The sequence below is a fragment of the Xenopus tropicalis genome, chromosome 9, assembly GCF_000004195.4.
Source record: "Xenopus tropicalis strain Nigerian chromosome 9, UCB_Xtro_10.0, whole genome shotgun sequence".
NCBI lineage: Eukaryota > Metazoa > Chordata > Amphibia > Anura > Pipidae > Xenopus > Xenopus tropicalis.
The window spans coordinates 1312782-1329136 of record NC_030685.2 but is presented as its reverse complement, the minus strand read 5'-3'; the positions used below and the strand labels follow the sequence as shown (position 1 = coordinate 1329136).

General features: G+C 44.6%; 1 protein-coding gene across 4 annotated transcripts in view; it reads left to right on the top strand.

The window, feature by feature from the left end:
- Positions 1-15888, top strand: part of LOC100145470 — a 67194-nt gene extending 51306 nt beyond the window's left edge. For 2 of the 4 annotated variants that reach the window (XM_031892792.1, XM_031892794.1), the window contains 6 exons: positions 4367-4657; positions 8547-8720; positions 11072-11245; positions 12728-12901; positions 14404-14577; positions 15338-15888. In XM_031892792.1, coding sequence (XP_031748652.1) covers positions 4367-4657; positions 8547-8720; positions 11072-11245; positions 12728-12901; positions 14404-14577; positions 15338-15438 — 1088 coding nt within the window. In that variant the 3' untranslated portion in view covers positions 15439-15888. The remainder of the gene's footprint in view (positions 1-4366; positions 4658-8546; positions 8721-11071; positions 11246-12727; positions 12902-14403; positions 14578-15337) is intronic. The other 2 variants (XM_031892793.1, XM_031892795.1) reach the window with 1 other exon arrangement.
- The last annotated feature ends 467 nt before the right edge of the window (positions 15889-16355 follow it).

The following is a 16355-nucleotide window of genomic DNA, read 5'->3' as shown; positions in this document are numbered from 1 at the left end:
GACTAGAGGGAGAAGGCAGGCAGGGCTGGGATTGGTTAGTGTGTATGCATGATTAATAGTGAGTAGGCAGAGACTAGAGGGAGAAGGCAGACAGGACTGGGATTGGTTAGTGTGTATGCATGATTAATAGTGAATAGGCAGTGACTAGAGGGAGAAGGCAGGCAGGGCTGGGATTGGTTAGTGTGAATGCATGATTAATAGTGAATAGGCAGTGACTAGAGGGAGAAGGCAGACAGGGCTGGGATTGGTTAGTGTGTATGCATGATTAATAGTGAATAGACAGTGACTAGAGGGGGAAGGCAGACAGGGCTGGGATTGGTTAGTGTGTATGCATGATTAATAGTGAATAGACAGTGACTAGAGGGAGAAGGCAGACAGGGCTGGGATTGATTAGTGTGTATGCATGATTAATAGTGAATAGGCAGTGACTAGAGGGAGAAGGCAGGCAGGACTGGGATTGGTTAGTGTGTATGCATGATTAATAGTGAATAGGCAGTGACTAGAGGGAGAAGGCAGGCAGGACTGGGATTGGTTAGTGTGTATGCATGATTAATAGTGAATAGGCAGTGACTAGAGGGAGAAGGCAGGCAGGGCTGGGATTGGTTAGTGTGTATGCATGATTAATAGTGAGTAGGCGGAGACTAGAGGGAGAAGGCAGGCAGGGCTGGGATTGGTTAGTGTGTATGCATGATTAATAGTGAATAGGCAGTGACTAGAGGGAGAAGGCAGGCAGGACTGGGATTGGTTAGTGTGTATGCATGATTAATAGTGAATAGGCAGTGACTAGAGGGAGAAGGCAGGCAGGACTGGGATTGGTTAGTGTGTATGCATGATTAATAGTGAATAGGCAGTGACTAGAGGGAGAAGGCAGGCAGGACTGGGATTGGTTAGTGTGTATGCATGATTAATAGTGAATAGGCAGAGACTAGAGGGGGAAGGCAGGCAGGGCTGGGATTGGTTAGTGTGTATGCATGATTAATAGTGAATAGGCGGAGACTAGAGGGGGAAGGCAGGCAGGGCTGGGATTGGTTAGTGTGTATGCATGATTAATAGTGAATAGGCGGAGACTAGAGGGAGAAGGCAGACAGGGCTGGGATTGGTTAGTGTGTATGCATGATTAATAGTGAATAGGCAGAGACTAGAGGGAGAAGGCAGACAGGGCTGGGATTGGTTAGTGTGTATGCATGAATAATAGTGAATAGGCAGTGACTAGAGGGAGAAGGCAGACAGGGCTGGGATTGGTTAGTGTGTATGCATGATTAATAGTGAATAGGCAGTGACTAGAGGGAGAAGGCAGACAGGGCTGGGATTGGTTAGTGTGTATGCATGATTAATAGTGAATAGGCAGAGACTAGAGGGAGAAGGCAGACAGGGCTGGGATTGGTTAGTGTGTATGCATGATTAATAGTGAATAGGCGGAGACTGGAGAGAGAAGGCAGGGCTGGGATTGGTTAGTGTGTATGCATGATTTATAGTGAGTAGGCGGAGACTAGAGGGAGAAGGTAGGCAGGACTGGGATTGGTTAGTGTGTATGCATGATTAATAGTGAATAGGCAGTGACTAGAGGGAGAAGGCAGGCAGGGCTGTGATTGGTTAGTGTGTATGCATGATTAATAGTGAGTAGGCAGAGACTAGAGGGAGAAGGCAGACAGGACTGGGATTGGTTAGTGTGTATGCATGATTAATAGTGAATAGGCAGTGACTAGAGGGGGAAGGCAGACAGGGCTGTGATTGGTTAGTGTGTATGCATGATTAATAGTGAATAGGCAGTGACTAGAGGGAGAAGGCAGGCAGGGCTGGGATTGGTTAGTGTGTATGCATGATTAATAGTGAGTAGGCAGAGACTAGAGGGAGAAGGCAGACAGGACTGGGATTGGTTAGTGTGTATGCATGATTAATAGTGAATAGGCAGAGACTAGAGGGAGAAGGCAGGCAGGGCTGGGATTGGTTAGTGTGAATGCATGATTAATAGTGAATAGGCAGTGACTAGAGGGAGAAGGCAGGCAGGGCTGGGATTGGTTAGTGTGTATGCATGATTAATAGTGAATAGGCGGAGACTAGAGGGGGAAGGCAGGCTGGGCTGGGATTGGTTAGTGTGTATGCATGATTAATAGTGAATAGGCGGAGACTAGAGGGAGAAGGCAGACAGGGCTGGGATTGGTTAGTGTGTATGCATGATTAATAGTGAATAGGCAGAGACTAGAGGGGGAAGGCAGGCAGGGCTGGGATTGGTTAGTGTGTATGCATGATTAATAGTGAGTAGGCAGAGACTAGAGGGAGAAGGCAGACAGGACTGGGATTGGTTAGTGTGTATGCATGATTAATAGTGAATAGGCAGTGACTAGAGGGAGAAGGCAGGCAGGGCTGTGATTGGTTAGTGTGTATGCATGATTAATAGTGAATAGGCAGTGACTAGAGGGAGAAGGCAGGCAGGGCTGGGATTGGTTAGTGTGTATGCATGATTAATAGTGAGTAGGCAGAGACTAGAGGGAGAAGGCAGACAGGACTGGGATTGGTTAGTGTGTATGCATGATTAATAGTGAATAGGCAGAGACTAGAGGGAGAAGGCAGGCAGGGCTGGGATTGGTTAGTGTGTATGCATGATTAATAGTGAATAGGCGGAGACTAGAGGGGGAAGGCAGGCTGGGCTGGGATTGGTTAGTGTGTATGCATGAATAATAGTGAATAGGCAGTGACTAGAGGGAGAAGGCAGACAGGGCTGGGATTGGTTAGTGTGTATGCATGATTTATAGTGAATAGGCAGAGACTAGAGGGAGAAGGCAGGCAGGGCTGTGATTGGTTAGTGTGTATGCATGATTAATAGTGAATAGGCAGTGACTAGAGGGAGAAGGCAGGCAGGGCTGGGATTGGTTAGTGTGTATGCATGATTAATAGTGAATAGGCGGAGACTAGAGGGAGAAGACAGACAGGGCTGGGATTGGTTAGTGTGTATGCATGATTAATAGTGATTAGGCGGAGACTGGAGGGAGAAGGCAGGGCTGGGATTGGTTAGTGTGTATGCATGATTAATAGTGAATAGGCAGTGACTAGAGGGAGAAGGCAGGCAGGACTGGGATTGGTTAGTGTGTATGCATGATTAATAGTGAATAGGCAGTGACTAGAGGGAGAAGGCAGGCAGGGCTGGGATTGGTTAGTGTGTATGCATGATTAATAGTGAATAGGCAGTGACTAGAGGGAGAAGGCAGGCAGGGCTGGGATTGGTTAGTGTGTATGCATGATTAATAGTGAGTAGGCAGAGACTAGAGGGAGAAGGCAGACAGGACTGGGATTGGTTAGTGTGTATGCATGATTAATAGTGAATAGGCAGAGACTAGAGGGAGAAGGCAGGGCTGGGATTGGTTAGTGTGTATGCATGATTAATAGTGAATAGGCGGAGACTAGAGGGGGAAGGCAGACAAGACTGGGATTGGTTAGTGTGTATGCATGATTAATAGTGAATAGGCGGAGACTAGAGGGAGAAGGCAGGCAGGGCTGGGATTGGTTAGTGTGTATGCATGATTAATAGTGAATAGGCAGAGACTAGAGGGAGAAGGCAGGCAGGGCTGGGATTGGTTAGTGTGTATGCATGATTAATAGTGAATAGGCAGAGACTAGAGGGAGAAGGCAGGGCTGGGATTGGTTAGTGTGTATGCATGATTAATAGTGAATAGGCAGAGACTAGAGGGAGAAGGCAGGGCTGGGATTGGTTAGTGTGTATGCATGATTAATTGTGAATAGGCAGAGACTAGAGGGAGAAGGCAGGCAGGGCTGGGATTGGTTAGTGTGTATGCATGATTAATAGTGAATAGGCGGAGTCTAGAGGGAGAAGGCAGGCAGGGCTGGGATCGGTTAGTGTGTATGCATGATTAATAGTGAATAGGCAGAGACTAGAGGGAGAAGGCAGAGCTGGGATTGGTTAGTGTGTATGCATGATTAATAGTGAATAGGCAGAGACTAGAGGGAGAAGGCAGGCAGGGCTGGGATTGGTTAGTGTGTATGCATGATTAATAGTGAATAGGCAGAGACTAGAGGGAGAAGGCAGACAGGGCTGGGATTGGTTAGTGTGTATGCATGATTAATAGTGAATAGGCAGTGACTAGAGGGAGAAGGCAGGCAGGGCTGGGATTGGTTAGTGTGTATGCATGATTAATAGTGAATAGGCAGTGACTAGAGGGAGAAGGCAGACAGGGCTGGGATTGGTTAGTTTGCATGCATGATTAATAGTGAGTTGGCAGTGACTAGAGGGAGAAGAAACTTAGATTCATCAGAGCACAGATGTTCCAAACTTCCAAAAAATTCTATTAGTTTTCCTTTACACAAAACATTTCCAATAATTGTTTGGGTTGTTTTTCCTTTTCCTTCCCAGCAAAACCCAAAGTAAAGATTGAACAATCCCCAGCGGAATCAGGAATCAGAATGATCTGCACTCTAGAGAGATTTTATCCCGGCTTTGTTGAAATTAGATGGTTAAGTGCTGGCAAAAATGTCAAATCACCCAACAAAGAAATGAACAAAAAAATAACCAGAAACAATGACGGAACCTTTTCTGCTAGAAGTGAAAAAGTATTTTCTGAGAGGGAATTGGAGCTCGGAGTGCGAGTGATCTGGGAACATGAATCTCTAGCGATGCCTGAGTGCCGGGACCTGCCCTTAGCTGGTGAGTGGGGAATGTACATTGTATGGGGATGGCTGGGGGTTCCCTGGGACACACACTGAATGTATGTATGTATATATATATATGGAGAGAGAGACAGAGGGGCAGAGACAGAAATAGAGAGATGAGACCCACTTCCTGCTACACTGCCCCAAATACTCAGCCCTGAGAGACACCCACTGCCAGACATCCAAATACTCAGCACTGAGATACACCCACTGCCAGAGACCCAAATACTCAGCACTGAGAGACACCCACTGCCAGAGACCCAAATACTCAGCACTGAGAGACACCCACTGCCAGAGACCCAAATACTCAGCCTTGAGAGACACCCACTGCCAGAGACCCAAATACTCAGCCCTGAGAGACACCCACTGCCAGAGACCCAAATACTCAGCACTGAGAGACAACCCACTGCCAGAGAGCCAAATACTCAGCCCTGAGAGACACCCACTGCCAGAGACCCAAATACTCAGCCCTGAGAGACACCCACTGCCAGAGACCCAAATACTCAGCCCTGAGAGACACCCACTGCCAGAGACCCAAATACTCAGCCCTGAGAGACACCCACTGCCAGAGACCCAAATACTCAGCACTGAGAGACACCCACTGCCAGACACCCAAATACTCAGCACTGAGAGACACCCACTGCCAGAGACCCAAATACTCAGCCCTGAGAGACACCCACTGCCAGAAACCCAAATACTCAGCACTGAGAGACACCCACTGCCAGACACCCAAATACTCAGCACTGAGAGACACCCACTGCCAGAGACCCAAATACTCAGCACTGAGAGACACCCACTGCCAGAGACCCAAATACTCAGCCCTGAGAGACACCCACTGCCAGAAACCCAAATACTCAGCACTGAGGGACACCCACTGCCAGAGACCCAAATACTCAGCCCTGAGAGACACCCACTGCCAGAGACCCAAATACTCAGCACTGAGAGACACCCACTGCCAGAGACCCAAATACTCAGCACTGAGAGACACCCACTGCCAGACACCCAAATACTCAGCCCTGAGAGACACCCACTGCCAGACACCCAAATACTCAGCCCTGAGAGACACCCACTGCCAGACACCCAAATACTCAGCACTGAGAGACACCCACTGCCAGAGACCCAAATACTCAGCACTGAGAGACACCCACTGCCAGAGACCCAAATACTCAGCACTGAGAGACACCCACTGCCAGAGACCCAAATACTCAGCCCTGAGAGACACCCACTGCCAGAAACCCAAATACTCAGCACTGAGAGACACCCACTGCCAGAGACCCAAATACTCAGCCCTGAGAGACACCCACTGCCAGACACCCAAATACTCAGCACTGAGAGACACCCCACTGCCAGAGACCCAAATACTCAGCCCTGAGAGACACCCACTGCCAGAGACCCAAATACTCAGCACTGAGAGATACCCACTGCCAGAGACCCAAATACTCAGCACTGAGAGACACCCACTGCCAGAGACCCAAATACTCAGCACTGAGAGACACCCACTGCCAGAGACCCAAATACTCAGCCCTGAGAGACACCCACTGCCAGACACCCAAATACTCAGCACTGAGAGACACCCACTGCCAGAGACCCAAATACTCAGCCCTGAGAGACACCCACTGCCAGAGACCCAAATACTCAGCACTGAGAGATACCCACTGCCAGAGACCCAAATACTCAGCACTGAGAGACACCCACTGCCAGACACCCAAATACTCAGCAATTAGAGACACCCACTGCCAGACACCCAAATACTCAGCCCTGAGATACACCCACTGCCAGAGACCCAAATACTCAGCCCTGAGATACACCCACTGCCAGAGACCCAAATACTCGGCACTGAGAGACACCCACTGCCAGAGACCCAAATACTCAGCCCTGAGAGACACCCACTGCCAGAGCCCCAAATACTCAGCCCTGAGAGACACCCACTGCCAGAGACCCAAATACTCAGCAATTAGAGACACCCACTGCCAGAGACCCAAATACTCAGCAATTAGAGACACCCACTGCCAGAGACCCAAATACTCAGCAATTAGAGACACCCACTGCCAGAGACTCTCCCATCACATCCCAGACTTCCCATCTATAGAAGAAGAGAGAAAACTCTGCATCCTACTGGGAGAAGAGGCACCGACAGTAACAATGGCAGCACAATACATAACTGACTGTCATAGACTGAGAGAGACAGGACTTTCCCCTGTCCCCATATACTGACCCCCTAACCCCACCCCTTAAACCCCCCCATTCCCATATACTGACCCCCTAACCCCACCCATTACACCCTATACCTGCTTTGGCAATGCTAAATGTATTTGGTCCTGTCAATAAAGCTCATTTGATTTGATTTGACAGAAATAGAGAGAGAGATAGAGAGGCAGAGACAGAAATAGAGAGAGACAGAGACAGAAATAGAGAGAGACAGAGACAGAAATAGAGAGAGAGAGACAGAGACAGAAATAGAGAGAGAGAGACAGAGACAGAAATAGAGAGAAACAGAAATAGAGAGAGAGAGACAGAGACAGAAATAGAGAGAGAGAGACAGAAATAGAGAGACAGAGATAGAAATAGAGAGAGAGAGACAGAGACAGAAGTAGAGAGAGACAGAGAGACTGAGAAAGAAATAGAGAGAGACAAAGAGGCAGAGACAGAAATAGAGAGAGACAGAAATAGAGAGACAGAGATAGAAATAAAGAGACAGAGAGACAGAGACAGAAATAGAGAGAGACAGAGACAGAAATAGAGAGAGAGAAAGCTTTTACTAAAAGGGCATCCAACACATGTTTCAACCCTAGAGAAAAAAATCCCTTTTTTCTTTCTCTAGCACTCAAAAATCAATGAATCACTCATTCCCCCTGACTGCCCTTACAGTAAAGAACCCCTTCCTATGCTGATGGTGAGATCTCCTTCCCTCCCCACCCCCAATGAATCCCTCATTCCCCCTCTCTTGGTAGGGAATCCCATAACCTGACTGCCCTTACAGTAAGGAACCCCTTCCTATGCTGATGGTGAGATCTCCTTTCCTCCCCACCCCCAATGTATCACTCATTCCCCCTCTCTTGGTAGGGAACCCCATAACCGGACTGCCCTTACAGTAAAGAACCCCTTCCTATGCTGATGGTGAGATCTCCTTCCCTCCCCACCCCCAATGAATCACTCATTCCCCCTCTCTTGGTAGGGAACCCCATAACCTGACTGCCCTTACAGTAAGGAACCCCTTCCTATGCTGATGGTGAGATCCCCTTTCCTCCCCACCCCCAATGAATCCCTCTTTCCCCCTCTCTTGGTAGGAAATCCCATAACCTGACTGCCCTTACAGTAAGGAACCCCTTCCTATGCTGATGGTGAGATCCCCTTTCCTCCCCACCCCCAATGTATCACTCATTCCCCCTCTCTTGGTAGGGAACCCCATAACCTGACTGCCCTTACAGTAAAGAACCCCTTTCTATGCTGATGGTGAGAAACACATACACAAAATACTCAAAATATCTGTACTACACAGGTGCTTTATCAATGAAGAAGACACGTAGGAGAAGCAAGAACATGGCACTCTTCTGTGTGTCCTCTTTGGCAATTCTGTAGAGCGCAGGCTAGGTACAGAAGTCTCAGCAAAAGTTTTAGTTGGAGGCCTGAGTACCTCCCCTTAGCACAGATACTGCTAGTATCCAACTCCACTTATTGAGATAAGGAGACTGAGAGCTTGAGTAATATCACTAGCCATAACAGCCTCCCTGAGTCAGTATATACAGTAAATGACAGATTGTGGTGTACAAATGACATTAAAAATACTATACAGCCTTAAGAGAAAATGTAAATGTTACTTATTATTCAGTAGACTGAGAAACCAATGATAAAAATGTGCAAGTTAAGAAATATTTCCTTTCTAGGAACCGACAAGAGCAAGTTACCCACAGAAGCCTCAAAATCAGGGGCCCCTGAGACTGAAGAAGGAGGAGAAGATTCAGAACAAACAGGACTTGTTGGGTCACAGACTGACAAGGAAACTCAGCAATGTCCTCCCATAGAGGAAAACATGGCAGACAACGGAGAGCAGGAACCAGGTGAATGATCTGGGCATTAGTAGTTATTGGGTTTTATATACATTAAGGTTTCAACAATAATTTATTGACACAAGATAAAAGAACACCATAAAATATCAATAAAGAACTTCATACAAAGAGGATAGCAATCAGGCCATCAATTAGTTTCAAAACTAAGACAAGATATTGTTCCAAAATGACAGCTTCCATAACAGAACAGCTTCATCATTTCCATTTTCTCTTATAAAGTATACATACATTTCACTAAAAGCAATTTTGATTCATTCATTTACATCAATAAAATCCAGAATACGTGTAAAACAGATTCATCAATACAATAATTTTGCCTGGGACACTTCCCTCTTGCCCCAGCCTGTCTGTGTTGGAATTCTCTGGCAGGGGGCACTGGTGAGCAATTGCCCGGGGGGGGGTCCTTATGCACATTGGCTAAACATTTCCCCAAAACATTTCTCCTCACTTTATTAGACCTTTATTGAGAGAAGTTAGAAACTGGTAAAATCACTTTCTTATGTCTTAAAACCAAAGTTTTTGGTCAAAGTTCTTTTGGTTACCCAGCCCCCCAGATTCAGCATTTTTCAAAGAGAAAAGCCGAATGTCTCTCTCAAGCGCCACATAATGTTTGGGGGGGATGGGAGAGTTTAGAGGAGGCAGAAACCAATGTTTGTATCCCTGCCGCATATCTTAAGAAACAACTAAAAATCCCATTGGAATTAAATAGTTTAAAACAGAAGCAAAAGTATTTAATATAAAAGAATAAAAGAAGTTTAGGAACATCTTTCCCTCCACACAATTTGTTCCTGTACATAAAATCACATTTCAACTTTTCCATCTTGGAACCCCATAAACATTTAAAACTTACTCTTGTTAGTTTTTTGATATACAAGGAAGAAGGGGGAAACCATTCCCACGGGCAACATTAAAGGCTATAAAACCATTTTAATAATTCAATCTCATATAGTGAGATTACGATATACAAAGATTAAAATCTTCCTTTCAGTTTTAGCTGAGACTGAATCCGAATTAGTGACACCCGTAATATCAGCATTAAAAATAATCCCCAAAAACTTTGATTTGATCCTGTTGGATTGTAATTTCAGGGGTTAAGGATGAATCCCATGCCCCAAACCCCAGACAGTTAGATTTTTGCACATTAACCTGGCGACCCCCCCCACATGTGCTTTACATTATCAATGAAGAAGACACGTAGGAGAAGCAAGAAGATGGCAGAAGGTTCTCCTGAGTGTCCTCTTTGGCAATTCTGTAGAGTGCAGGCTAGGTACAGAAGTCTCAGCAAAAGTTCTACTTGGAGGCCTGAGTACCTCCCTTTAGCACAGATACTGCTGGTATCCAACTCCACTTATTGAGATAAGGAGATTGAGAGCTTGAGTAATATCACTAGCCATAACAGCCTCCCTGAAGCTGAATGAGTCCGTATATGTTACTTATTATTCAGTAGACTGAGAAACCAATGATAAAAATGATTAAGAAATATTTCCTTTCTAGGAACCGACATTCCCCCTCTCTTGGTAGGGAACCCCATAACCGGACTGCCCTTACAGTAAAGAACCCCTTCCTATGCTGATGGTGAGATCTCCTTCCCTCCCCACCCCCAATGAATCACTCATTCCCCCTCTCTTGGTAGGGAACCCCATAACCTGACTGCCCTTACAGTAAGGAACCCCTTCCTATGCTGATGGTGAGATCCCCTTTCCTCCCCACCCCCAATGAATCCCTCTTTCCCCCTCTCTTGGTAGGAAATCCCATAACCTGACTGCCCTTACAGTAAGGAACCCCTTCCTATGCTGATGGTGAGATCCCCTTTCCTCCCCACCCCCAATGTATCACTCATTCCCCCTCTCTTGGTAGGGAACCCCATAACCTGACTGCCCTTACAGTAAAGAACCCCTTTCTATGCTGATGGTGAGAAACACATACACAAAATACTCAAAATATCTGTACTACACAGGTGCTTTATCAATGAAGAAGACACGTAGGAGAAGCAAGAACATGGCACTCTTCTGTGTGTCCTCTTTGGCAATTCTGTAGAGCGCAGGCTAGGTACAGAAGTCTCAGCAAAAGTTTTAGTTGGAGGCCTGAGTACCTCCCCTTAGCACAGATACTGCTAGTATCCAACTCCACTTATTGAGATAAGGAGACTGAGAGCTTGAGTAATATCACTAGCCATAACAGCCTCCCTGAGTCAGTATATACAGTAAATGACAGATTGTGGTGTACAAATGACATTAAAAATACTATACAGCCTTAAGAGAAAATGTAAATGTTACTTATTATTCAGTAGACTGAGAAACCAATGATAAAAATGTGCAAGTTAAGAAATATTTCCTTTCTAGGAACCGACAAGAGCAAGTTACCCACAGAAGCCTCAAAATCAGGGGCCCCTGAGACTGAAGAAGGAGGAGAAGATTCAGAACAAACAGGACTTGTTGGGTCACAGACTGACAAGGAAACTCAGCAATGTCCTCCCATAGAGGAAAACATGGCAGACAACGGAGAGCAGGAACCAGGTGAATGATCTGGGCATTAGTAGTTATTGGGTTTTATATACATTAAGGTTTCAACAATAATTTATTGACACAAGATAAAAGAACACCATAAAATATCAATAAAGAACTTCATACAAAGAGGATAGCAATCAGGCCATCAATTAGTTTCAAAACTAAGACAAGATATTGTTCCAAAATGACAGCTTCCATAACAGAACAGCTTCATCATTTCCATTTTCTCTTATAAAGTATACATACATTTCACTAAAAGCAATTTTGATTCATTCATTTACATCAATAAAATCCAGAATAAGTGTAAAACAGATTCATCAATACAATAATTTTGCCTGGGACACTTCCCTCTTGCCCCAGCCTGTCTGTGTTGGAATTCTCTGGCAGGGGGCACTGGTGAGCAATTGCCCGGGGGGGTCCTTATGCACATTGGCTAAACATTTCCCCAAAACATTTCTCCTCACTTTATTAGACCTTTATTGAGAGAAGTTAGAAACTGGTAAAATCACTTTCTTATGTCTTAAAACCAAAGTTTTTGGTCAAAGTTCTTTTGGTTACCCAGCCTCAAAGAGAAAAGCCGAATGTCTCTCTCAAGCGCCACATAATGTTTGGGGGGGATGGGAGAGTTTAGAGGAGGCAGAAACCAATGTTTGTATCCCTGCCGCATATCTTAAGAAACAACTAAAAATCCCATTGGAATTAAATAGTTTAAAACAGAAGCAAAAGTATTTAATATAAAAGAATAAAAGAAGTTTAGGAACATCTTTCCCTCCACACAATTTGCTTCTGTACATAAAATCACATTTCAACTTTTCCATCTTGGAATCCCATAAACATTTAAAACTTACTCTTGTTAGTTTTTTGATATACAAGGAAGAAGGGGGAAACCATTCCCACGGGCAACATTAAAGGCTATAAAACCATTTTAATAATTCAATCTCATATAGTGAGATTACGATATACAAAGATTAAAATCTTCCTTTCAGTTTTAGCTGAGACAGAATCCGAATTAGCAACACCCGTAATATCGGCATTAAAAATAATCCCCAAAAACTTTGATTTGATCCTGTTGGATTGTAATTTCAGGGGTTAAGGATGAATCCCATGCCCCAAACCCCAGACAGTTAGATTTTTGCACATTAACCTGGCGACCCCCCCACATGTGCTTTACATTATCAATGAAGAAGACACGTAGGAGAAGCAAGAAGATGGCAGAAGGTTCTCCTGAGTGTCCTCTTTGGCAATTCTGTAGAGTGCAGGCTAGGTACAGAAGTCTCAGCAAAAGTTCTACTTGGAGGCCTGAGTACCTCCCTTTAGCACAGATACTGCTGGTATCCAACTCCACTTATTGAGATAAGGAGATTGAGAGCTTGAGTAATATCACTAGCCATAACAGCCTCCCTGAAGCTGAATGAGTCCGTATATGTTACTTATTATTCAGTAGACTGAGAAACCAATGATAAAAATGATTAAGAAATATTTCCTTTCTAGGAACCGACAAGAGCAAGTTACCCACAGAAGCCTCAAAATCAGGGGCCCCTGAGACTGAAGAAGGAGGAGAAGATTCAGAACAAACAGGACTTGTTGGGTCACAGACTGACAAGGAAACTCAGCAATGTCCTCCCATAGAAGAAAACATGGCAGACAACGGAGAGCAGGAACCAGGTGAATGATCTGGGCATTAGTAGTTATTGGGTTTTATATACATTAAGGTTTCAACAATAATTTATTGACACAAGATAAAAGAACACCATAAAATATCAATAAAGAACTTCATACAAAGAGGATAGCAATCAGGCCATCAATTAGTTTCAAAACTAAGACAAGATATTGTTCCAAAATGACAGCTTCCATAACAGAACAGCTTCATCATTTCCATTTTCTCTTATAAAGTATACATACATTTCACTAAAAGCAATTTTGATTCATTCATTTACATCAATAAAATCCAGAATACGTGTAAAACAGATTCATCAATACAATAATTTTGCCTGGGACACTTCCCTCTTGCCCCAGCCTGTCTGTGTTGGAATTCTCTGGCAGGGGGCACTGGTGAGCAATTGCCCGGGGGGGTCCTTATGCACATTGGCTAAACATTTCCCCAAAACATTTCTCCTCACTTTCTTAGACCTTTATTGAGAGAAGTTAGAAACTGGTAAAATCACTTCCTTATGTCTTAAAACCAAAGTTTTTGGTCAAAGTTCTTTTGGTTACCCAGCCCCCCAGATTCAGCATTTTTCAAAGAGAAAAGCCGAATGTCTCTCTCAAGCGCCACATAATGTTTGGGGGGGATGGGAGAGTTTAGAGGAGGCAGAAACCAATGTTTGTATCCCTGCCGCGTATCTTAAGAAACAACTAAAAATCCCATTGGAATTAAATAGTTTAAAACAGAAGCAAAAGTATTTAATATAAAAGAATAAAAGAAGTTTAGGAACATCTTTCCCTCCACACAATTTGTTCCTGTACATAAAATCACATTTCAACTTTTCCATCTTGGAACCCCATAAACATTTAAAACTTACTCTTGTTAGTTTTTTGATATACAAGGAAGAAGGGGGGAAACCATTCCCACGGGGAACATTAAAGGCAATAAAACCATTTTAATAATTCAATCTCATATAGTGAGATTACGATATACAAAGATTAAAATCTTCCTTTCAGTTTTAGCTGAGACAGAATCCGAATTAGCGACACCCGTAATATCAGCATTAAAAACAATCCCCAAAAACTTTGATTTGATCCTGTTGGATTGTAATTTCAGGGGTTAAGGATGAATCCCATGCCCCAAACCCCAGACAGTTAGATTTTTGCACATTAACCTGGCGACCCCCCCCACATGTGCTTTACATTATCAATGAAGAAGACACGTAGGAGAAGCAAGAAGATGGCAGAAGGTTCTCCCGAGTGTCCTCTTTGGCAATTCTGTAGAGCGCAGGCTAGGTACAGGAGTCTCAGCAAAAGTTCTACTTGGAGGCCTGAGTACCTCCCTTTAGCACAGATACTGCTGGTATCCAACTCCACTTATTGAGATAAGGAGATTGAGAGCTTGAGTAATATCACTAGCCATAACAGCCTCCCTGAAGCTGAATGAGTCCGTATATGTTACTTATTATTCAGTAGACTGAGAAACCAATGATAAAAATGATTAAGAAATATTTCCTTTCTAGGAACCGACAAGAGCAAGTTACCCACAGAAGCCTCAAAATCAGGGGCCCCTGAGACTGAAGAAGGAGGAGAAGATTCAGAACAAACAGGACTTGTTGGGTCACAGACTGACAGGGAAACTCAGCAATGTCCTCCCATAGAAGAAAACATGGCAGACAACGGAGAGCAGGAACCAGGTGAATGATCTGGGCATTAGTAGTTATTGGGTTTTATTTATACATTTGCCAATAAAACGTTTCAGCTTAAAGGGCACCTATTGGTGGAAAATCATTTACCCCAGTGGAAGTGCAGATTAATAGAGCCCACACTCTGGTTGGGGGAAACAATACCATTTTGTGCAAAAAATGCCCCTAACGGGCACTATGCCCCCAGCAACAGGAGGGGCTCCCAGTGTGGGCGGCCATGTTGTGGCACTAACATGCAAATGGTACTTAGTGCCCCAGTTTGCTCATTATGTGCCTGTGTGTGAGAGCCCCGCCCTCAAGGGCCAATTAATATGCAGAGTAATCCTCCAATGAGAATCCCAGCTGATCAACTGATAGGTGTGCTGGCAGAGATATTGGGTACCCACATCCTATTGTGCTTCAGGGCAGGGACTGTGAAAAAACACTACCCAGGGCACCGGAACAGAATTTGAGAGTCCCCTAATTCCACCGATAAGGATATGCATTCAGAACATTTTGCTGCCACATCTGGGGTGGGGGGGCACTACAATTGGTGTAAGGGATGTGGCAAGTTTTAGGTCCAAAGCACATTTTCTATCCAATCACAAGACAGCAGAACTTGTGGTATTTGTTTTCCTTTCTGAATGTAAAGTGTTTTCCTTATTACATGTGCTCCCTGAATAACCCCAGGACACAATTATAGCCGTTAAGGAGAAGGAAATTATATATATATATATATATTGATTTCTCTCCATTTGCTTTGTGTTTCCAGAGGAACAGAGCTCAGAAGTTCTACAGGACCAGGAGGAATCTGAGACTGGACCAAGGGAGAAACGTATCCCTAATTCCCCTGTAATGGAGGAACAAGAATAGAGATTCAAGGCCTTCAAGGCTTATAGACAGTTCAGTACAGAGTTGTGTCCCAGGGAGGACAAGTGGACCAACAGACTACAGAGAAAGAAAGGGCAATGGACATGAAATACATGTGGTGGGAATATAAGGAAGTCCTGGTGGTGAAATACAAATCAACCATTGGATTCAGGAGAAACTTGACCAGAGATCTGATTGCAGATGGATATTCCCTTCAAGTCACATTACATTAGGGACCCTTAAAGGGTTTCAAGTGCTCATGGTATAAAGACTCATGGATCTGGAAGGTACAACTCAGTATGGAGACATAGCCTACACCATGAAGGGAAAAGAACACTACCAGCAAGTCCATAATAAGTTGGTTGAGAAGCACCAGGGGATGGACACGTGTAGCACATTCTATCAGTACTGTCCCTGTTTTGCCCCCCGAGAATAAAGATTTTATTTATAAATAACAAGCACCTTGCTGTCAGTGTGTATATAATGTCCCAGGTGGGATCACATACACAGGGCAATGTTCCACAGGTCTAGGCTGGGGGAGATGGGCAACATGGTCTATCTCAGGTATTGGGCACTCACAGCTGGTTTGACCATGAGACTGGTAAGAAGCTTAGAAGTGAGAAGCTGAGGGACCACCTTCCATCCCAAGTAAGAACCTCACATTAGGTGGCACCTTACAACTTTAAGAGCTGAAATGCAGGTCTTGCAACTCACTGTTTTTATATAGTATAGAGCTCAGTTGCACTCTTCATGCTAATGGGCACAGGGTTTAATAACCTCTTAATCAAGAAACCATCAGCCCAAGGCTACAGAATCACAAAGTATATAAGGCTGAGGGACAGCACAAGATACAGCAGATACATTTAGTAACACAGTTTAATATGACAATTAGTAATGCCAGGCCCAAGGCCCAGACTGGC